Consider the following 23,081-nt stretch of genomic DNA (forward strand, 5'->3'; position numbering starts at 1 on the left):
AAAAAATATTTTTTATTAAAAATATAGCTAACATACAATACTATGTTAGTTTCAGGTGTACACCATAGTTATTCAACATTTATATACCTAAAGAAGTGATCACTATGATAAGTTCAGCAACCATCTGACACCGTACTAAGCTATCACTATATTATTATTATTATTTTTTTTTGACTGGCATCTATATTTTAATGAGAACACTTTCTCACCATCTTTACATACAAAGGGTTTGCACATGTTAATCTGAAACCACTCTGGCATTAGGACTAGTTGTGTCCTGGTCCACGGGACTTAGACGCCACTGCACGACTAACTCCCCAGTACTCTTCAGGCACGTGTGAGCCATGTCCTCCTCTGCTGAAAGTCCTTGTGGCAACTTCAGGGGCTTGATTCTGATCAAATGTTTCACCACTTTCAGTTTGGCATTCACTGAAGGGATGTTCTTGTGAACTTGGGGAGTATGTGCTTTTTGTAATCCAAGCATCTTTATTATATCTTCTTCCCAATATGGACGTCTTTTTGTACTTTTTATCCTGGTAACAATATGCAGTTTATGAGGGTGCTGTGGATCCCCACCATATTTTTCATGATCAGCAGGTGACGGCTGAAACACTTTATCTGGAATTCTCGACTTGGTAAATTTGTGACGAATCCAATCTGTACAAATGAGAGACTCCACACCTTTTGTCACAGTTTGTAGTCTGCCTGGGGGCCTCTGAACTAGTGAGCGTAAAATCCCCGCCATGAGTGTGGTAACTGTTCTCTGTACAGGCCGTCGACAGGAAGTCAAGCCTATCACTATATTATTGACTATATTCTGTCTATGTAAAAAATATCCAATATCCTGTAGAGAAGTTTAATGAGTTTATTTGAGCCAAACTGATGACAATTGCTGGGAAGAAAATCTCAACAGTTTGAGAAAATGCTCTGCCAACTGGTGGTTTTGCAACTTATTTTATATATTAGAATCAAAGGAGGAAGATTACATGAAATCCATTGGTGGTAGATTAAAGTGGTGGGAGACAGCAAAGTGGGGACATCTCTGGGATTGAATGAATAGTAAATTGGAGACACAGATACTTCTTTTACATTGGTGAGTACAAGATAGATAATAGTTAGCATTTTACAGCACATAGAGATAGTAATAAGAGGACACGAACAACTCTGAGGGGTTCTGTATTTTCCTGCTCTGGTGTGGTGGGTTGTGTGCAGAGGAGTCCAGAAAAATGGATTGCTCTGACATTCCAAGGGTATTTTATCTTAGAGGAAAGAAGACAATAGATGGGCTCACTTAAAGTAAGGATTGACCTTTGTCAAGGAAGCTATAGGCCAAGGATGTGACTACCAGCCATGACCCTCTTTTAGTTAGGAATTGTTATGTTCAGACCATCCTATGTGGTTAAATTTGGTCTCTGAGTTTGTAGGGCCTGTCATGCTGGCCTCTGCTGAGCTTGTCAGATTTATTATGTGGACTTTTTTTCAACCACAATTCCCTATGCTGTATATTACATTCCCATGATTTATTTGTTTTATATCTGGAAATTTGGACCTCTTATTCTCCATCTTTTCCCGTTTTTTAAATTTTCAATTATAATTGCATTCAATATTATTTTATATTAATTTCAAGTGTACAGCAGAGTGGTTAGACATTTATTATAATTTAAGAAGTGATCCTCGTGACTAGTCTAGTACTCACCTGGTACTATGCATAGTTACTTCCATATTATTGACTATATTCCCTATTCTTTACTTCACATCCCCATGACTATTTTGTAACTACTAATTTGTACTTCTTAATCCCTTCACCTTTTTCACCCTGCCCCCCAAACCCCTCCCATCTATCACCCCAACAAATCTAGTATCCATCTGTCACTATACATAGTTATTACAATATTATTGACTATATTCCTTTTACTATACCCAACATCCCTATAAATACTTTTTAACAACCAATTTGTACTTCTTAATTCTGTCCCCTTTTATCACCCACACCTCCAGCCATCCTCCCCTCTGGCAGCCATCAAAATGTTTTCTATATCTATGAGTTTGTTTCTGTTTTGTTTGTTTGTTTGTTTTGTTCTTTAGATTTCACATATTAGTGAAATTACATTGCATCTATCTTTCTCTGTCTAACACTCCACTTAGCACAGTACCTTGCAGGTCCATCCATGCTGCCACAGATGGCAAGAACCCATTCCCTTCCATAGCAGAGCAATAGTCCGTTGAATATATGTACCACCTCCTCTTTATCCGTTCTTCCATCGACAGACACCCAGGCTGCTTCCACATCTTGGTCATTGTAAACAATGCTGCAATGAACACATGGATGTACGGGTCCCCTCAAAATAGTGTTTTGAATTTCTTCGATAAATACCCAGAAGGGAGATTACTGGATCCCTCTTTGTTTCTTGTTATAGCCTTTGTTTTAAAGGCTATTTTGTCTGACATAACTATTGCTGCACCAATTCTTTTTGTTGTTTCCATTTTCATGAAATAACTTTCCATCCCTTTACTTTCCATCTGTGTGTGTCTTCTAATCTAAAGTGAGTTTCTTGTAGGCAGCATGTGTAAGGGTTTTTGTTTTCTTCTCCATTTAGCCCTCCTATGTCTTTCGATTGGAACATTTAATCCATTTACATTGAAAGTAATTGTTGATAGATGTATAGCTATTGCCATTTTATTATTCATAATTTTGTTCTCCCCCTCTCCCCTCATCTTAAAGACGTCCCGCTAACAATCCTTGTAATACTGGTTTGGTGGTGATGAACTCCTTTAGCTTTTTCTTGTCTGGGAAGCTCTTTATCAGTCCTTTGATTTTAAGTGATACTTACTTGGTAGAGTACCCTTGGTTGTAGGTCCTTGCTTTTCATCATGTTGAATATTTTGTGCCAATCCCTTCTGGCCTGCAAAATTTTTGTTGAGAAATCAGCTGACAGTCTTATGGGAGCTCCCTTATAAGTTACTAGTTGCCTTTTTCTTGCTGCTTTTAGGATTCTCTCTTTGTCTTTAATCTAGGCCATTTTGTTAAAATGAGTCTTGGTGTGAGCCTGTTTCGGTTCATCTTGTTTGGGACTCTCTGCACTTCCCAGACTTGTGTGTCTATTTCCTTCACCAGGTTAGAAAAATTTTCAGTCGTTATTTTTTCAAATAGGTTCTCAATCCCTTGCTTTGTCTCTTCTCCTGGTACCCCTGTGATGCAAAGTTGTTATGCTTGATGTTGTCCCAGAAGTTTCTTAAACTATCCTCGTTTTTGGGGGGAATTCTTTTTTCTTTTTGATGTTCCAATAGGGTGTTTTCTGCTACCTTGTCTTCCAAATTGCTGATTCAGTCTTCTGCTTCATCTAGTCTGCTGGTGATTCCTTCTAGTGCATTCTTCATTTCAGTCATTGTATTCTTCACTTCTGACTGCTTCATTTTTATGGTTTATATTTCCCTTTTTTATGCTTGTAAGTTCTTTGTTAAGTTCTCACTCAAGTTTCTTGAGTATCAGTTTCTTGAGTATCCGTATAACCATTGTTTTGAACTCTGTCTCTGGTAGGTGTTTGCCTCCATTTTGTTTAGTTATTTTTCTGGAGTTTTCTCCTGTTCTTTCATTTGGGATGTATTTCTTTGTCTCCTCATTTTGGCCGCCTCTCTGTGTTTGTTTCTATGTATTAGGTAGATCTGCTATGTTTCCCAGTCTTGGCCAGGTATCCTTATGTAATAGGTGCCCTGTGGGGCCCTGGCACAGTCTCCCTGGTCACCTGCTCCAGGTGCTCCAGGAGTGTCCCTTATGTGGGTTGTGTGTGCCCTCCTGTTATAGTTGAGCCTCAATTGCTATTGGAATGTCAGCAGGTGGGATTGAACCTCAGGCTGATTGGCAGTTGTATTGATAAGTATTATTGATTGCTGTGCACAGACTTAATTTCAAGGCCCAATACGCAAGACACACCACCACAAGCCGGGATGAAGGGGTTAAAGAGTTTTATTACAAAGTGAAAGTAAGACAAGACAGAGATTAGGGGAATATATCATCATACCACTAACAAGCAAGGAGGCAATTCATCATACCACCAGGGTCCAGTCAATTAGAGTTGTAGAAACAGCACTGGCCCTTCATCAGCGTAGGCAAAATCCAAGTCAAGTAAAGTCATCAACACGGGCGGAATATCTTGCAGCAGCTGAGGTGGCCTGGGGAACAGCAACTGCTGCTGTGTCTGCCTCGGCTTTCTGGGGTTTTGAGGACTTCACTAACAGCGGCAAGGAGCCAATAAGCATATGTGTTAACAACACAAGGAACTGGTCTTGGATCTGGCTAGGAGCTGGGGCCAGTCCTTGGTACGAGATTAGATGTATCGGAGCTCAGCCCACCTGCACCAAGGCGAAGGCCAGGCTCCACATCCTGTAAATATTTTCTTGGTCCTTGGGAGGATAGCCAATCCTTCCAAGGCCAAGCACGTACCCCAGCCACTGTGAGAGTTTACATCCCCCAATGTTCCCTGGCAGAGCTTCATATATTCTATTCCTTACAGCTGTGTAGTTTGGCCACATCCACAGCTCATAGGCTGCTGTGCAGGAATCTTACCCACTGAGTGGGATTCACCCCATTGGGCTCTGGTGCCTGTTGAGACCACCTTTTGTATATGCTGTTTGTGGGCTAATTGAGTGATGCTCTGCTGTGTTCTGAAGCCAATCTCCAAGTATGTTGGTTCTGGGGCCTCTTGGAAGAGGCTCCAGTGCAGGCTCATGTCACCCACTGGCTATGACTAGCTGGGAACTACCTGGTAGGAGCTACAAAGTGATCTGTGGTTTTTTGCTGCCTGTGCTAAACCTAGAGATATGTGGGAGAGGACATACTGTGAACTGAGGATGGCTGCCACCAGTACTGGGCCTGGGGTAGCTCCACAAAAAGCCAGGACACCTCAAGCCTGGTTGCCACCTGCCAGCTCCCTTAAGGTTTAGCCACTGGTAAAGTCTCGTGCAGTACATGAGTTGTGTGAGGCAGGGTCTCAAGCAACAACTACAGTAGGAAGAGTTGTGGTCAACAGGTTAACGTAAATTCTGGTTTGGTGCCAGTGCTGAGCCTGGAGCTACTCAGCAAAAGTCTCAGCGCACACTGAGGCTGGTTGTTGCTCACCTGGGGCCCACAAACTCCAATAGTTTTCCCAGAAAGAATGCAATGTGGGTCGGGTGGGCTGCCCAAGAGAAAATGCCTCCAGGCGTTGGGTGAGTTGGGTGGGGTGGTGTCCCAGTGGACCTCACCAGGCCAATCAGATTCAGATTTAGCCTGGGGGAGTTGGCTCAATGCAAGAAAAATGGCCCCCATTGATGACTGCACAGGAGAAGGAACCCATGCAGGGAAAGTTCTGACTGTCCTCCAGCACTCCCTTGGAAGCTACACACGTCAGGCTTCCCCTCATATGCCTCCGATGCCCCTGAGTCACCCTCCCTTCACCAGAGCCCAGGTGAGTGCTTGCTAGGGAATGAGTCTATGTGTGGGCCCTTTAAGGAGACATCTGGGTTTCCCATAGCCTTTCGTCTCATCCAGATGGTTGGAATCCCCACTGTCTTTCAGATACTGTGAAGGCTTCTCTTCCTGGCACCAGTACTCCAGGCTGGGGAGCCTGGTGTGGGGCTGGGGTCCCTCTCTTCTTCTGGGGGGAACCTCCACAGTTGAGGTATCCCTCCTATTCTCAACCGCCACACAGATGCTTGGGGCCAGCCTGTTTCACATCTCTGCCCCTCCTACCAGTCTAAATGTGGCTTCTTCTTTATGTCCTTAGTTATAGAACTTCTGTTCAGCTGGGCTTCATGTGGTTCTCCAGGTTGATTGTTCTATAATTTAGTTGTAATTTTAATGTGTTCACAAAAGGACACAGGCCCAGTGTTTATCTACTCTGCCATCTTGGATTCTCCATAATGTGTGTTGTGTTAAGCTATTAAATTTTGGGGTAATGTGTTATGCAGCAATAGATTACTGATACAGTACTGAAGTAATAGTCTACTTTAGTGAATAAGAGCGATGTTGACTACATTTCCTTTCAGACTTGAAAGACAAGTTATGCAACAAAAATAATAGCAGTAAAACTCTGCAAACCTTTCCAGGGTAGTGTTTTGTGATGAATTGTATGGATGCTTAAATATAGTTTTGTGGTGCTGACTATACTAGCATCTTAGAAATTAAGCTGAAATGACCTGAACCTTCTTGCAATTTCTCAAATAAGCCCAGAATTACTCCTAAACCAGCCAGTTTGTGTATATAGATGCATTTATTTGCTTATGAAAAATATCGTGAAATTTAAAATCAAACTTCTTTACATAGAAAAAAATCATAGATGGCAAAATCAAGTATACGTGGCCTGTACAGGATAAAATAGAATCAGTTTAATATCTAATAGTTCCCTAAAAAAATGTCTACCTGAAGAAAAATGTAGATCAATCCAAATAATTATTCTGTGTCATGTTGAAAGAAAAATAAATTTAATAGTGTTCTCCTGAATTCAACTCACACTCCAAGGCAGCTTCATGGTAGCTTTTTTTCGGTTGGTATCATTTGTGTCCAAAAAGTCTGATTCCTCAGATCTTTGATTACTTAAAACTCTGCCCAGTTTTGCTGGAGGGAAAGTCAACAGAGTAACGAAAAAAAGGCATCACTGAAAAAATTCCAGAGGATCTGGAGAACAATGATACCAGAGCAAAGATGAAGCCAGACTGTAAGTGGTGACGTGGTCTGCAGATGGATTCAGATAAAGACAAATTTATGTCTTTCGTGGGATTTTAATGCTTGAGTGGAGTAGGTTTAATATTGGAAAATATTTCAGAACATTTTTGAATAGTGGGGATAGAAGAGAACACAGGAAAGGACAATTGACAAGGAAGACACTCATGTCTACAGGAATTTTGGCATGAATAAACCTTTTGTCTACAACTAGCCTATGGAAAGTATGGGAATAAATGAGAGTTGTCTTCTTGGCCATTCTTCTTTGGGCACTCAGTGTTCTGTCTTTTGGAACCTGACCTTCTAGTCTACTGTCATCCTAATCCTCAGGCTTACCTTGATCATCTTCCTTTTTCTTTAAATTAAAAAAATTTCTCATATTTCCTTCATTTCAGTTTGGTTCTCTGTGCATTCTAAGGGTCCAAGTAGGCCTTTCAGCAAACATTTCTATGTATTAAGAGAATCCTTTTAGAGATAATGTCTTACTCCTTGCAATCTAATCCAATCATGATTTTTTTTAACCAATGAGTTGTATATGAGGAAGAGATTGCTAGACTTTACCATTTTTCATGGTCTCCTCTTCATTCTGGGAACAGAGTTAGATAACATTCTCCAGACTCCTTTGCAGTTCATTGGGGCTATATGACCAAAGGCTGGGCAATGGTGATACACACCGCTTTCAGGACCGGCCCATAATGACCCCTTCCCTCCCCCCCCCACCCCACTCTCCCCATAATTCTTAATCCTCTCTCCCTTTCTCCATTTGTTGGATAAATGGAGAGAATTCTGGGGATCTAGAGAAAGGTGGAGCCCAAGATGGAAGAAGCACTTCTCTCTAAAGGACTGCATGGAACCACTTTTTCTAAAGACCATTGTTGGCCTGTGACATGAGCAGCAAATACACTTTCATTGTGGTTAGCTACTTTGATTTTGGATGTTTTTGTCAAAGTGTTTGATCTACTCTGATTAATACATGAATACCAGCTGCTGTGGCTTGAGCTTTATCCAATGGGAGACGTTGTAAAGTCAATAGATCTTAGCAAAATAACAGTTGGATTGTTAGATAAACATTTCTCCTAGCACCATTCTCATTGCTTTCTTTGCAGAGATCAGCAAATTCTGATTCACTGATTAAACCTGCATGCTTTTTATTACCCTTTCTTTACCTTCTAGTGGAATGAGTGGAAAGTGGAAAGGAGTTGTGAAGTCCTGTGTGCAGAAACAATGAGAAATTTGTATATGAGGAAGAGATTGCTAGACTTGACCATTTTTCATGTTCTCCTCTTCATTCTGGGAACAGAGCTAGATAACATTCTCCAGACTCCTTTGCAGTTAATTGGGGTTATATGACCTAGCTAGTCTGAAATTGAGATAATCCTGTTCTACAACGAGTCAGTTTCTTCCCCAAAGGAATACTTAGCATGTGTTCACTTCAGTCTTTCACAAGTCCAGGTTAGCTGTCCACAGCCTCTACCCATCAGTGTTATTTCTTTATCAATCCTCCAACTCACAGCATCACCTCCTTCTGCCCAGGAAGAAACCAGGATTTTGAGGATCCTCTCTCCCTCATGGAAGTCATGGATTTGCATTGTTCAGAGGACCACAGTGGAGTTCTTTCCCAGTGTTCCTTTCAAATGTCAACTATTCACTCCATGAGTGTACTATGTCATGCCTACACTGAGCTCCCTGTTGCATAAACCTGGCACGTTCTTACACAAGTCTCTCCCTCTGCACATATTGATGTATTTGCTTGGATTGTCCCCCTCTGTCTCTTTCCCCTTGAAAAGGTGTACTCACTGTCAAATGTCTTTTGAAGCTTTCAAGTAAAGTGACTACAGTATTTCCAGCTACAAGAAAAGTGACTACAATATTTCCATAGCACTTTGTTCGTATCTTCATTAAAGCATTTTGGGGCATGCCTCTCAGCATTTAAATCCTAGCACTGTCAGGCACATAATATGTGTTTTGTAAATATTCGCTGAATGAATAGGCCAAAGTGAGTAGAGGAAGACATGAATGTGGTCTCACCTTAAAGCAGTACCACCTATAAGCCCCCAGCACATATAGGACCAACCTCTGTTAGGGTTCCATGACATCCAGAGACATAACTTTGTGTTTGGCATTAACGTGATCTGTCCCCATTTCGAGAAAGTGAAATTTAATGTCTATCTTTACATTTTGGTGTTATATCTCATTCTCATAAAATATAAATCCTTTCTGAATGCCCTAGTTGTTTCTTCATGGTTGACTTTATTTCCTGATTTCTCAGAGTGTAGCTCATAGGATTGAGCAGAAAGGAGATGACAGTGAAGGTGACAGAGATGGTGATATCTGTTGAGAGGGCAGGGTAGGGCCGGGCGTAGACGTAGGTGCAGGGCCCCAAAATGCAGGGTCATCACACTGATGTGTACACTCTCTTATTTTGTTCATATAAAGAACAAAAATACACAAAACTAAACGAAACACGAGGGAGGCTTTTGAGATGCTGATAATTTGAGTGAAATCATATGGTTAATGAGATGGTCTTTTTGAGGGAAATGTGACTCACCTATAGTTCCTCTCCTTAAGGACTTTACAGTTGAGACCATAAGAGTGTTGCAGCTTGTGGAATCAGTGGGTGTGGGGAGGGGGGAAAAGACGGGGGAAGGAAGCAAGGAGGTCCAAAGTCATGGGGATGGGATCTGTATAATAAACAGTCCTGTTTGGGTGTGTCATGTTTGTAAACCCTGTCCAGGAGGTGTGTTGAATAGTATCATTTCCCACACCTGCATTTTGGATACACATGTGTGGGTTATCTGGAGCATTCATGCAATTTGGGTTTTACCGCTTCCCAGCTGGTGTGATCTTGGGCAAGTTACTCAATAATACTACCAAACTCATGAGAAATACAAATGAGGTTCACGGGGCATGGCTTAATGTCAGTTCTTAGCATGCACCCTTATAATTTAGCTACAAAATGATGATAATAGGACCTAACTCCTACAGAGGGTGCTTCTAAGGAGTAGGTGAGATTGGATATCTGTTTTGAAAACTGAAAGCAGCTGAGAAATCTGATACTTTGCTCACACATGCCAGGTCCAGCTGTGAGGGCTTGTCTGAGACAGGCTCGTCTTGCTGTTGACCCTGATTCAAAGCCCTCTTTGATATAAGTTGAAAATGCCATCTGCCCTCTGGGGATATTTTTATTTTTTGTTTAGGAATTTGAGCTAAGACATGTAAAAAAAAAAATCAGAGTATTTTATCACACACCTGCTTATAAACATAAATAATTTTTGTATGCAATTGTAAATATAGGTATTTATATTATAAACCTTTATAGAAAGAACATAGAATCTTCAATTACAAATGCAGTCATATGGCTATCAGGCCCCAGGAAGGTCTATGCAGTGTTCAAAGTCAAAGAATTTATAGAACTGTGGGCAGAATAATGGAGCTCTGCTTTGCTTATTTTTTGCTTGGTTTTAGCAAACATTTATGGATTGATTCTTATGTGCTCTACCAACTGCTCCATTTTATCTTTTCCAAAACTTATAATATCCATGTGAAATAGCTATTATTGTCCTGACTTTATAGATGAGAAAACCGAGGCACATTAAGATGAAGTAACTTGCTCAATTTTTCACAGCTGGTAAAGGTCTCAAACCAAGACCTGTCTTATTTCAAAGACGTATGCTCTCAACTGCTGCAAATAACCTTCTTCCCAGTGTTGATCAGCCCTTCCCGGAAAAACCTGCAAAAATCGCTTCTCGGCCTTTTGGCTAAGATCAAGTGTAGAAAAACCTGTAAAGAAACGGGCTCAGGAAAATCATTTGCAAATCAAGTAAATGCAGGTGTAAGAAGCCTGCACATGATGAGTAAGAGGTGCGTCTGACGGTGACTTAGCATGAGACGTGTCAGAAGTGACTTTCGAAAAAAAAAAAGAAGAGTTTGAAAAAGCAGACTTTGCAGTCCTTAGAGGTACCGTCACCACAAGCCTGGATCAACTACATAGTTCTCCATATGAGGTACAGAAATAAGTTCTCAGTAGCATTACCTTACATTCCTCTTGAAAATAAGGGTCTAGTGGGTTCCCACGGCTGCTGTCTTTTTGAAAGTGCAGGATTATGCACATTGCATTGAAACGCATGCACTTATAGAGGGAGAGGGGAAAATGGATAAAGAAATACAATTCTATGTGTTTTTTTGCAAGGTGGAAATTAAGGATCTCAAGGATTTCTTACAAATCAACCCAAGGGGATTGTCATTTGCAAGTAAGCTTATCAAACATCTTGGACAGAGCCTGCAAACTGAGGGTTACCCTCGCGTGCCAGCTTCCCACTGAGCAAATGCTGCTCCATTCTCTACGTTGAGTCGAGTCTCTCAGAGGTCCCTCATGGCACAGGCTTCTCTTTCTCAGTACTGAAAAGCCTCTACTGTTGATTGAATCCCTAAAAGTTGTAGGAGCATTAATTCATATTTAGTAGCACACGACGGCACAGATAAGTTAGCTATTAGAACACGTGACTCAGAGCCCCCCAAATTTCATTTGCAGCCAAGAAGCAAAGTTGGCCCGACCGCATATAATGAATTCAGGAATTGCTGTCTCCAAGTGCTGTTTCCCCCCGTGGTCACCCTCCTGAGAGCTGGGGGACATCAGCACCTTTTCAACTACTTTCAAAGTACTTTGAACCTCAGCACCCCACCAAGTAGAATACATGACATCCTCTGGAGCCAACTGACTTTCTTTCTGTTTTGCAAGCCATATCTCCCTTCTTTCTAATAGTGAAAAGCTACTACTTTTTTTTGCTTCATTTAAGAGTTTCGGATTCCATATGAACAGTCTACACATTGCAGCTTTCTAAAAAACAAAAAACAGTCAACACTAACAGCCTTTCAGTTTCAGAAGTTCACACACACCAACTAACTGACTTCAGCCTTCAAGTGGGACATGGATCCTCTTAGGGTTTCCCACTGCATCTCAGAAGAAGTAGGTTCTGGGGGAATTCTATGTTTAATGGACAGCCTACCTCAAGCTAGTGATTTTGTTCCTGTCTTCCTTCAGCTGGGAAAAGGCAACCTCAGGGAATCACTTATCCTGACTCCCACATTGCCTTCCAATGTCTCAGCTACCTCTATTAGTCCCTCAGCCACAAGCTCAGTAAAGGAATTAGCAAGGGGAATATTGCTGGGCATGAATGGGGAAGCTGAGTGACCGATTCGTGGGGTTTCTGTGGGAGTCATTAAAATGTCACCAAGCCCTCCTCGCTCTTTCTCCCTCATCTCCTCTCTGCCTCATCTCACATGAACATGCAGAGGCACTAGTGAACATTTAGGATATGTCCTTTTCTCTAGAGAAAGTATTTGAGACAGTGCATTAGCCCCCTTGGCCTAGGAAGAAAGTGTTATGCTAAACCACACCAACGATTGCAGCTTTTCTCCTCTCCAAAATCACTTTGCCTGCAGTTGGCTAGGAAATGAAACTTCAGCAAAAGGGTAGCAATGGGAAAATCAAAGCTTTCTGACTACTCTCAGAGCAGCTCTCAGAGACTGGGTGGTTAGATTTGTATGTGCAATTTCTGTTTAATGTGTCATGTACATTGCCCCTATGCAATTATTTTAATCTATATCTCTGAGATCCACAGTTCCCTTAGAATCTAGGGAGGTGGCATGGCAACAGCTCTTGATATTCGTCTATTTAATTTCTTCAGAATTATTTTATGTTATTGGGTTCACGGGTAGCTGAAATGTTTGATTCAGGGAGTGATGTAGGAAAGGGCAATTTGAAAGCTGTGTGTGTGTGTGCAGAATGAATTGACTTTTCTATGGCTCTTAGCAGAGCTTAAGAAATAACAAAAACTGACTTAAATGGGAAAAATGCAGCCCAGCGTGTGATTTTATGTCATCCAGATAAATGATATGTGTTGTAATCAGATGCAATTGTTTTCCCCTTCCCCTGAATTATTGAATCAGGGTATGTTTTGTGTTGAGACATGTTTTGAGGACGTCTCAGTGATATAGGATTCTGTTGTTTGGCACCTGGAGATCGTGGTCTCATGTACTCAAAGAATAAGAATGTGAACTAGGAAGGAGAAGTAGAGGAGTAAAGATTTTTTTAAAAGTAAAAGTACAGCTCTCTTACGAGAGGGGCTACCTGAAACCGGGATGCCCACTGGCTAAGGCAAAAGGCTCTTACTTTTATACTTTCTCTTGCATGCTTGGGGAAGGGAGTTGGCACCTTCTGATGGATTTTGTCTACTGTGTTTCCCCGAAAATAAGACCTAACTGGACAATCAGCTCTAATGTGTCTTTTGGAGCAAAAATCAATATAAGACCCGGGATTATATTATATTTTACCTGGTATTATATTATATTATATTAACCTGGTCTTATAGTAAAATAAGACCCGGTCTTATATTAATTTTTGCTCCAAAAGACGCATTAGAGCTGATTGTCCAGCTAGGTCTTAATTTAGGGGAAACATGGTATCAGACACTCTGTTGCCCAACCTAAAGGGATTTATGAGATAACGCATTTACCCACAGAGTGCAATTACATTTTTGCCCTAGAGCGAATGAGTCATTTTGGAACCTCGAGTTCTAAGACATGGCTGCCTTTGTTTATTCTACCAGGGACTTCCCTGTTTACCTAACAACGTGCTGGCCAACCTGTCTCATCAGGGGCAATGATGTGGCAGGGGTTCCTGCTCCTAGAGATTATGCTTCTGAGATGTGATGATTCAGACTCCCATAGATCTTTGGTGCCACCCAATTCTGACCTAGCGATACAAATATGATTTGAGTGAGTCATAAGCGATAGGAAGGAAAGGAAAAGACACATTTGAATGCAATGGACTAAGAAGTGGTGTGTGGTATGCATTTGTCATTGGCAATTTCATAAAGAAAAGTGTTAGGCACGGCCAGAGGAATGAGTCATAGGAGACCAAAACGGGTCTATTAGAATTTATTTGGTGTGTTTGAGCTGCGGGAGATCAGGCTAGAAAAGACCATAACCTCCCCAGCCAAAAGGAGTATGGAATTTTATTGGAGGCGGTAGACAAGGTTGTTCTCCCTTCAATGCTTCAGGGTTTTTTTGTTGCACATTGTCTCTAGTAACAAAGGGTTTCAGGGCATGACCAAGCCCTCCGGCTCCACACCCTGGGCCCCAGGGCTCCATCTGGACTGCCTAGGCCCACCTAGGCCCACTGATCACAAGCCCCTAGGAGACAAACAAAGTACAAAGCAAAGTACAAAGCAAGTACAAAGTACAAAGATAAGATGGTTTCTACATTCCAGGTGGCTTCTCCAGGCCTAAGGCAAACACAAGCTGGCAGATACAAGGCACAAAGCAACACAAGATGGCTTTTTAAAATTTCTTTCTTTTGTTTTTTATCTTAGTTATTTTTTTTTTTCAAGATGGCTTTTAAGGTAAGGTTCCTATTCCTGGCCTAAATATGGCCTAACAAAAAGCCTAGCGACTCTTGAGACCAGAGCTACCTGACTGAGCAAACATAGCAGGACTCTAGGAATGGTGACTTGACAAGAGTGAATTATTAGAATTTGCGTGCTAGGGGAAGAAAGTTAATATTGTAAAACGTTAGGCTTGATTGATCAGGAGACAAGACGTGGCAAACAATTGAGCCAGTTAGTTTATGAATACTTGTGGGGCCTGCCCAGACCCAAGGAGGGACATAAGGAAGTTTGTCTTCAACATTCACTGTTCTTTGGCTAACTCTCCTTGAGTTCTTTTCTATTCCATGGAACTGACTTCTTGGTCTAATCTCTATCTCTAGTCTCAAAGTCAGGGTTTATCTTTAAGCCATTATCTTCTTTTGATAGAGCAGCTCTCTTATGCTCCATCTCATCAGTTTCAGAATGACTCTTTAAGCTGTATAAATAGCAAGCAAGGAAACCTACTGTCATGTTTTAATGACAGAAAGCTAGAAATTTTGAGATAGTAGGTGGTTTGAATTCAATGTACATTCTCATGTTGTTTATCCCATCAGTTTTTTTCCCTAATAATGAGTATGGGCCATATAGGAGAAGAGTGTAACAGAGCAAGCAATAAGGATATTAATAATGACATTAGCCTTTAACTGAGCATTTGCTAACTGCCAGGCATTGTATATTTCACACACAGCATCTCATTTTAACCTTCGCAACAGCTCCATGACATGGATATTATAAGTACCTTTGAATAGGTGCACTATGACCAGTGAAGAGGTAAAATAACTTGCTCCATATCATACAGCTGGTGGATAGCAGAGATAGCATTTAGATCCAGGTTTGTATGACTCAGAAGTTAGAGCTTTCAGCAATAAGGTTTTACTTTTTCCTTTGCTTTTACCATGCTTAGACAAAAGCACTAGCCTATATGGCCTCTTCACAAATACCAACAGATTGGAAAACAGACTGGTTAGAACTTTATCTTCCTTAACGTCCTCTCGCTCTCTCTGGTGGGAAGAATGTAAGCCCTCAATGGTAAAGCCAGTAGAGATTGGCCCTGATACGGCTGCAACTGGAAAAATCAGTTCTTACATAATGAGAATAAACTGCTCGTTGTGTAGGATCCCTGAGGTTCTGCCTTTGTCTAAACTTAATCACAAGAATGTGACTCTGACACGTCTAGTTCTGCATAAGATAAATCCCTTTAGGCTATTATGGGAAATCTTCTCAAGGAGATATTTTTCTTTCAGTGGCAGTAATAGTGGGCCAGTGGGTGGTGACAGCGTGTGATTGTTAAGCGGAGTGCTTGCTTGGTTTGGCTTGTCTGACTTCATTTTAGCCGACCAGAGAAATCTGGTGTATGGTCTCTGCAGCAAGAGCCACCTGGGCTCAGGTCCTGGCTTTGTCACTGTGATTTGGGCGAGTAAGAGACCTCATTGAGTCTCCACTTCTTCATCTATAGAATGGGGATCATAATACCCACCTCACAGGGACGTTATGAGGATTAGGTGAATTACAGGCCACGTCTCAGTGCACACGGCTGATGAAATGCTATGTTTAGTACTATGCTGAGTAGATTTACCACTGGAGGCTCATCTGTAAATGCAGTGTGTTGAACCACATGGTAGTTGAGCTATCCATCCTGACTGGGTTAAAGAGAGAGGAAATGATCACCAGGAAACACCAACTCAGTATTGGTACTAGAGATACTAAGGAGATCCAACCTAGTTATGAAAGCCTTCCACAGGGGCCCCACGTAAATAATAGACTATGGTTTACACAGAAGGGTAGAAAGTACCAAAGCCCCCAGGTCAGGTCTATTTGTCAGAAAGAAATAGATCCCATGTTCACAAAACTACCGTTCATAATTCAGATAACATCCACTAGCTTCTGTTCCATCTTTCTGTTATTTTCAGTCCATCTAGTTATTTAGCAAATATTGATGGAAAATTGCAGAGTTTTAGGTTACTTGAGAGAAAAGAATATAATCTAGAACCAGTGGAGAATTAAAGTCTAATAATAATATAGGAGTGATGGGGACCATCTAAAGACAGTATGAGAAAAGGATAGTTTCTCCCTAACACGCTCATAGAAACCTGCATGGAGGAGGGGACATTTATGTTTGGGGCACATGGCAATGGAGAGAAAGGGAGCTCTGGCTTTAGGGAACCATTTGAGTATATAAATATTGCTTATATGTGGGAAGTTTTGATGTAGGGTATTTTCTTTCTGAGTGAGTGCCGGGATTGTGTCTCATGAAACCAAAGAATGGAAGCACGGACCAAGGAGAGGCAAGGAGTTATAAAAGAGTCTATTAAAAGTAAAGAGTAAAGAGTTGCAGCTCTTGGAACGAGGGGAGGTCCCGACCAGGTTGTCCAGTGACTGAGGTAAAAGTTCTTACTTTTATACCTTCCCTTGCCTGCATGGAGAAGGGTGCTGGTGCCTTCTAATGGAATTCTTCTATCAGGTTTATCCTGTTTGCCCACCCTAAAGGGATTAACGAATTCATCCCTATCAGATCTGCTCCTTTGTCCTGCCAAAAGGGATTTATGAGATAATTTATTAAACTTCTTATATCTTTGTCCTGGAGTGAAGGAGACATTCCAGAATGTGGAGTTTCAGGATATGGCTGCTTTTTGTTTATTCCGCCAGGAACCTTCCTGTCTACCTAACAACATGTTAAATAACCTGTCTCAGTTTGGCTGGGAAGAAAGGGTGCCGACATGAAGGTGTTGAAAGACATAGAAAAAATTCATTGCTATAAAATTTTTATTTTTGATAAATCTAAGTAAGTGTATGTAGATATTCATTGTACCATTCTTTCAACTTTTTTGAAAGTTTAAAATATTTTCTGTCTAGTTTTACCTTTAATATAAGAAATACCTCTGTAGATTTCAGTTTGAGGGGCACCATCTACAGGAAATAAGCTTGAGAAAAGTGTCTTCTTTGTGTAATTCAAGGGGTCCCAGAAAACAAAAACTGCCTTTTCCCCAATTCCAAACTGAACTCTTTTCTGTCTGTCATTTCACAATATTCTCTTTATTAATAGTTCTTAACTATACTGTTTGTCACCAAAAATTACCCCTGGAATGCAACATCGTGTGTATATACTCATATTACATTATTTTTACTCAAAATGTATTTATGAATGTTAATGATTATATCTAGATTTCAATTTTTCTCATTCTCAGACGTAGACACTCAGAACCCACAGGCATACACACTGATGCAGAGTTGTGTTTCTTATCTAAAATCTGCAGCCTTTTTTCAAGGACTCCAACGACTTAAATAATGTTTACATGAACCTTGGGATTCATTCAGCTTCAGAAAATTCTGTTAAATAATTTAGCCCCTTGAAGGCCAGTGATTTCTGTGACTTCTCTTTATGTGGAAAAGAGTAGACTCAGAGAATAACATTTTCTTGGTTCTTCCATGATGATTCATAGTTCTCCATCATATGTACCTATTCCTTAATCCCAGAACAAGTGTGAAAATTATCAGAGGGCGTGTAGTTGGATGTGGCTGTGGAAAAACTGCTGATGGTGAAGCGGTGTCAGTGGGAGTAATTAAGATGTCACTCAGGCACAAGTGCTTAGGAACACACATTTTTTTTTAGGGTCTAAAATTTTCTAGCAGTGACAAAGAATCTGTCCTTAACCAAACTCTGCTCATTCTCCCCTGAACTTTTCAACTAGACTTCAACATTTGGACCTCTATGTTTGTCTCTGCATTGTCCAATTTTAGCAAAAATCCTGCTAAGTCAGTTTAGCCAGAACTTCCGACCCTCCATATCTGATCACCCTTGATATCTAATCAGGTTCCTCATCCTCCACCATCCCTGGGGTGATATCTTATCACTCTGTCCTGCCTTCAGCAAAAATCCTGTTAGGTCAGTTTAGTCAGAATTGCCCCCTTACCCTGATATTTTCTCTTAGTAATTTTCCTCTTGGGAAATAAATGTCTATTCTAAGGAATTCTGGACAACTTCCTCAGGCAGTTTCACCCATGTGGGTGAAGTGTGATGCACAAGTATTGGAAGGAACCATTGTATCTGAAGGGGTTACATGGGCGAGAGTGAAGGAACTCTCAATGGCTGATGACTGAAGTGGATGATGGAGTTCTCCTAGGGTGCACACATAGCCAGGAAACCCACCCTGGGTGCATCAGCAAATCCCACTTGCTCAACCTTGAAAGTTTTTCAAAGTTCTCACCACCTCCACCATTACTACCCTAAGTCATGTTTTTGTTATTTCTTTCATGGGACTATTGCAGTCGTCTCTTACTTGGTCTGCCTGTTTTTGTCTTTACCCCTCTTCAGTCAATTCATACAAGTAGCCCCTGCAATTCTGTGAAAACATGCACCATTTTCCTGCTCTTTGAAGCCTTCCACATTCATCTCATCTTAATGTGAAAGTCAAAATCCGTACAGTGATCAAAACAGTCCTAATTACCTGGTTCCATGGCACCATTATCTTTTGGACCTCAACTACTTCCTCTCTCCTCCTTGCTGCTTCACATCTAATTATGAAGTCCTCTTTGCTGTTTCTTGGGTGCTCTGGGTACATCCTCTCCTCAGGGCCTCTCACATCTGATTTGTGGACTGAGATTTGTACCATGACATTCACATTTTTCTACTTTCAAAAATTTAGATCTAGGATCTACCTCCAGGAATAGGCAGGAGGAGCTCCCCCAGCAGCTGTAAATAGCATAATAAGTAAGTAAATACAAGCCAAGTCAATATATTGAATAATGTTTTCCACTTCATTCCAACCTTTTTGAATATATATGCATAGTCTGAAACATCTTCGTAGGTTTCTGTCATTTTTAGGGAGTCATGTTGTCAGAGAATAAAAACAACTCAGTTGTTTTCTTAATCATACTCTTCAATGATTTGTGGAACAGAAATGAGTGAGAGGCAATAATAACTCATTGAGTTTTTTAATTCACCAATTTTGGGGCATGTTTTCTGTGTTCTGCTTGCTGTGCCAGAGGCTGTTGATATAACAATAAGTCAAGAATAATCCTACTACACACAATGTGATATATAGATAATGTATTACAGAATTGTACACCTGAAACCTATGTAACTTTACTAACCATTGTCACCCCAGTAAATTTTTAATTAAAAAAAAAAAAAAAAGAATAATCCTACTGGGAGAGATAGGAAGAAAGAGAACAGGGAATCGGAAACAGGGTCCTGAGTACTGTGCTGGAGCAAACTAAGCACAGGGCACTGAGGGGTGGGTGTGTGGCCAGCGGCCTGGAGTTCAGAGGAAGTTCAGGATGAGGAAGGATCTTGCACGAGGTCACAGAACTCACAATTGGTGAGGTCCATATTCTAATTCAAGCTGTGCTATCTTCAAGGCACCTGCTCTCAGCCACAGGAGTGTGGGCCTTAAACGGAAAACTCTTCAGGTTGTTACCCGAGGGAGGTATCCAAGGAGAAACTTAAATTTCGAATTGTTGACTACATTAAGATGTGATTAGTTCATGAAAGACATTATAGAATCCAAATGCCCAAGCTGCATTATTTTCCAATGTGTGCCTCAGCTCCCTTAACAGTGGAGCAATGTAGTGCGAATGTCTGAATACATACATATATATATATATACATATTCTTTTTCTTAACTGAAAATTTTATTTGAACAATTGCAGGTTCCCATGCAGTTGTAAGAAATAACACAGAAATATCCCACCTTAATCCATTCCTCCAGTGATCATTTCACTATATATGTATATCAAAACATCAAGTGGCACATCTTAAATATATTTCATTTTTGTCCATTATACCTCAGTAGAGCTGGAAAAAACCCACAATTCCAATGAGACAAAATGGTCTGAGTGTATTTCAATTTCGTTTTCTTTATTTCTTCCAAGTCTGTATTGGAAAAGCAATATCCATCTCCCTGGTTAACAATTTCTCTTCTTTTGTAACATGCAACCCATCTTTTTACATTACTATTTCATGCTAATTAGAATCTTTGAAAGTGATGCGTATCTTAGTGGAAATATAAACATTAACTAGAAAAATTTTAGTAAAATACAGTTTATTTGATAGACAAACATTTTCAAAGGTGGTGAGAAGGAGCGAGCTACCTGTCTATACCGTGTCAGAAGGCCTGAGTCTCCTCTTCAGCCTCCTCATGGCTGACTTCATCTCCATGTTCCTCAGAGTGTAGATCAAAGGGTTCAGCAGCAGGGAGATGACAGTGAAGGTGACAGAGATGGCCTTATCCGTGGGGAGGGCAGTGAAGGGCCTGGCGTAGACTTAGATGCAGGGCACAAAATGCAGGGTCACCACAGTGATGTGGGAGGTGCAGGTGGAGATGGCTTTCCTCCTGCCCTCCCCTGTCTGAGACCTTACTACTACTAATATGGCCGTATAGGACACCAGGAGGAAGAAGAACCACAGTGTGCTCACCAGTCCATTGTTGGAAATCATCTGCAGCTCAAGCATAAAAAGGTCAGTACAGGCAAGTTTGAGGACCTGGGGGACATCACAGTAGAAAGTGTCAAGAACACTGAGTCCACAGAAGGGGAGAGGGAGCAACAGGGAAATCTGCACAATGGAGTGGACAAAATCCCCCACCCAGGCAGCCACTATTAACGCAAAGCAACGGCCTGGACTCATGATGGTCATATAGTGCAGGGGCTTGGAGATGGCCACATAGCGATCTAATGCCATCACCGACAAAGAAAATACATCCACCCCGCCCACAAGGTGGAAGAAAAACATCTGGGCAAAGCAGCCATTGAAGGAGATGGCCTTTCTCTGTGACAGAAGGTCCACCAGAACTTTGGGAGCTGTGATGGAGGAAAAGCAGATATCGGCAATGGATAAATTACAGAGCAAAAAATACATGGGGGTGTGAAGGCGAGACTCACAGGTCACAGTGACCGCGATGAGGAGGTTTCCCATCAGACTTGTCACATACACCGAAAGCAGGAAAAGAAATAAGACCAAGCTCAGTTCTTGATTCTGGGTTAGGCCAAGGAAAATAAATTCTCTTACTCTGGTGCACTTTTTTTAGCTCCATTGAGTCATCTTCTTTTTCAAGTGTTTGTTTCAAACTACTTCATAGGAAAGTACTCGGCTATTTACTCGGTTTCCTTCCTAAGCAGTAAGCACACAATTCAGAGTGTTTCCCACATGGCTGTAGTGTTTGCAATTTGTTGAGTTGTGCAAATTTTTAAGGTTGTAAACAATTTGGTGATCACATCAAATTATCACATGCAAAGTCATTCAATAATTCTTTTCCTATAAAACTGGTTTTGGAGAGAAAATACATTTGTGTTAAGTAGCGATATTTACGTAGCATATTTTAATGAATGTATTTTAGTTTTAAATTTGTATTATTATTTTATTCCACAGCTATTTGAATGTCAGGAGCTATCTGAAGCATTCAATACAAAGACAAGTAAGGCATCGTTCCAGCCAGTGTAGACTTCCAGTCCACAGTTTTTTTTTTTTTTAATTAAATTTATTGGGGTGACAATTGTTAGTAAATTTACATAGATTTCAGGTGTACAATTCTGTATTACATCGTCTATAAATCCCATTGTGTGTTCACCACCCAGAGTCAGTTCTCCTTCCATCACCCCTTTACCCTCATCACCCACCCCCAGTCCACAGTTTAATATTCAGATTAGTGAATCTTCTGGTGACTTCAAGAGGGTGTTGTCTTGCTGAAAAAAAAAAAAGAAAGCATGTTGTTTTGTTTCTTGTTTCAGTGTTGCCATGGCATGAGTCAGTTTTCTTGCTCTTGGCTGTTTAATGTTGAATTTCTGAAAATTGCAGCCTATTATTCCATGTAGGTAACTTGTCATTGTGATTATATTCGTCAGATTAATTGCTTAGTAATTATTTCAAGATATTTATAATTTGCTATTGGGAAACAGATTGAAATGATGCATAAATACAGATCTCAAAGAATATTATTTTTTATACTGTGATAACCACACTTAGACGTGAGAGCTACCCTCTTAACAGATTCTAAGTACATGATACAGTGCTGTTAACTATAACCACACTGCAGTGTAGAGATTCTCTAGAACTTACTCATCTGGTCTAACTGATGTGATCCTTGTTGGAGTGTGGGTCACAGAGGAAAGGTGGTAACCCGATTCTGAGAGGTGGTCCACACTGCATCATCCACACCCTTCCTCTGCTTCTTTCCCTTCGTGGATCTCAGATGAGAGAGGGAGGGATCACACAGCCGAGAGGGACATTGGTATCATCAGAATAATGCCTGCTTTTTAATAAGCTATTATTGAGCATTCTTAGGTACTTTACAATGATTTCTTCTATTGCATCTATTGCACTCTCCAAATGTATATGGATAAATTGGACCACATTGTCAAAGTGCTTGCAGCCGATCAGACGTGGGTGATTTTCGTAAATTGCTGAACATAATACATAACAAAGTGTGAAATGTGTCATGAGAGAAGTAGAGGTAGATTTGGGTGGGACAGAAGATATGATAGGAGATATAATGATTTCCAGCAATAACAAAATCTACTATTTTTTTGAGTGCTTACTACGTGTGAAGAGATATGAAAAGTTGAGTTATTTAATTTTTCACTACCATCCTTCAGTAATTATTAATGTTATTCTTGTTTTTCATATGGAATATATTATGTATCTGTGTTTGGCTGAAGGAAAGGAAGAGATGGTAATAGGATTGAAGAAACAGTTGTCTTTTCCCTTCAATCATATATATATATATATATATTCCCTTCTATCATAATATATATATATATATATTGCCTAATTTTGTACAATAAGAATGTTTGATAAAGTCTGTCTTAAGATAAGAATTCGGCAGAAAAGGGCTCTGGAAGCCCAATTTACATTGACCTGAGTCTGAGGCAGCCTTACCAATAAGCAACTCAAAGTGTCACAATGCGTGATCCCTTCTCTGATACTGAATAGACTGTATTTCTGAATCCCTCTTAACACAACA

The 23,081-nt window shown here is 40.7% G+C and overlaps 2 protein-coding genes across 2 annotated transcripts; both read right to left on the reverse strand.

The window, feature by feature from the left end:
• Positions 1-238: 238 nt before the first annotated feature.
• On the reverse strand, positions 239-786 carry LOC308503333 (large ribosomal subunit protein uL30m-like; the record flags this gene model as incomplete). Its single annotated transcript, XM_081062658.1, has 1 exon — positions 239-786. The coding sequence occupies exon 1, from the start codon at positions 743-745 to the stop codon at positions 239-241; it is 507 nt and encodes a 168-aa protein (XP_080918784.1). The 5' UTR covers positions 746-786.
• A 19,432-nt stretch (positions 787-20,218) lies between these two features.
• On the reverse strand, positions 20,219-21,801 carry LOC308503334 (olfactory receptor 4D10-like; the record flags this gene model as incomplete). The annotated part of the gene is given in 2 exon segments (XM_081062659.1): positions 20,219-20,386; positions 20,390-21,801. Coding segments are annotated over 2 exon segments (816 nt in total). The 5' UTR covers positions 21,038-21,801.
• Between the last annotated feature and the right edge of the window lie 1,280 nt (positions 21,802-23,081).

This window comes from Rhinolophus hipposideros (genome assembly GCF_964194185.1).
Source record: "Rhinolophus hipposideros genome assembly, chromosome: 10".
Lineage (NCBI taxonomy): Eukaryota > Metazoa > Chordata > Mammalia > Chiroptera > Rhinolophidae > Rhinolophus > Rhinolophus hipposideros.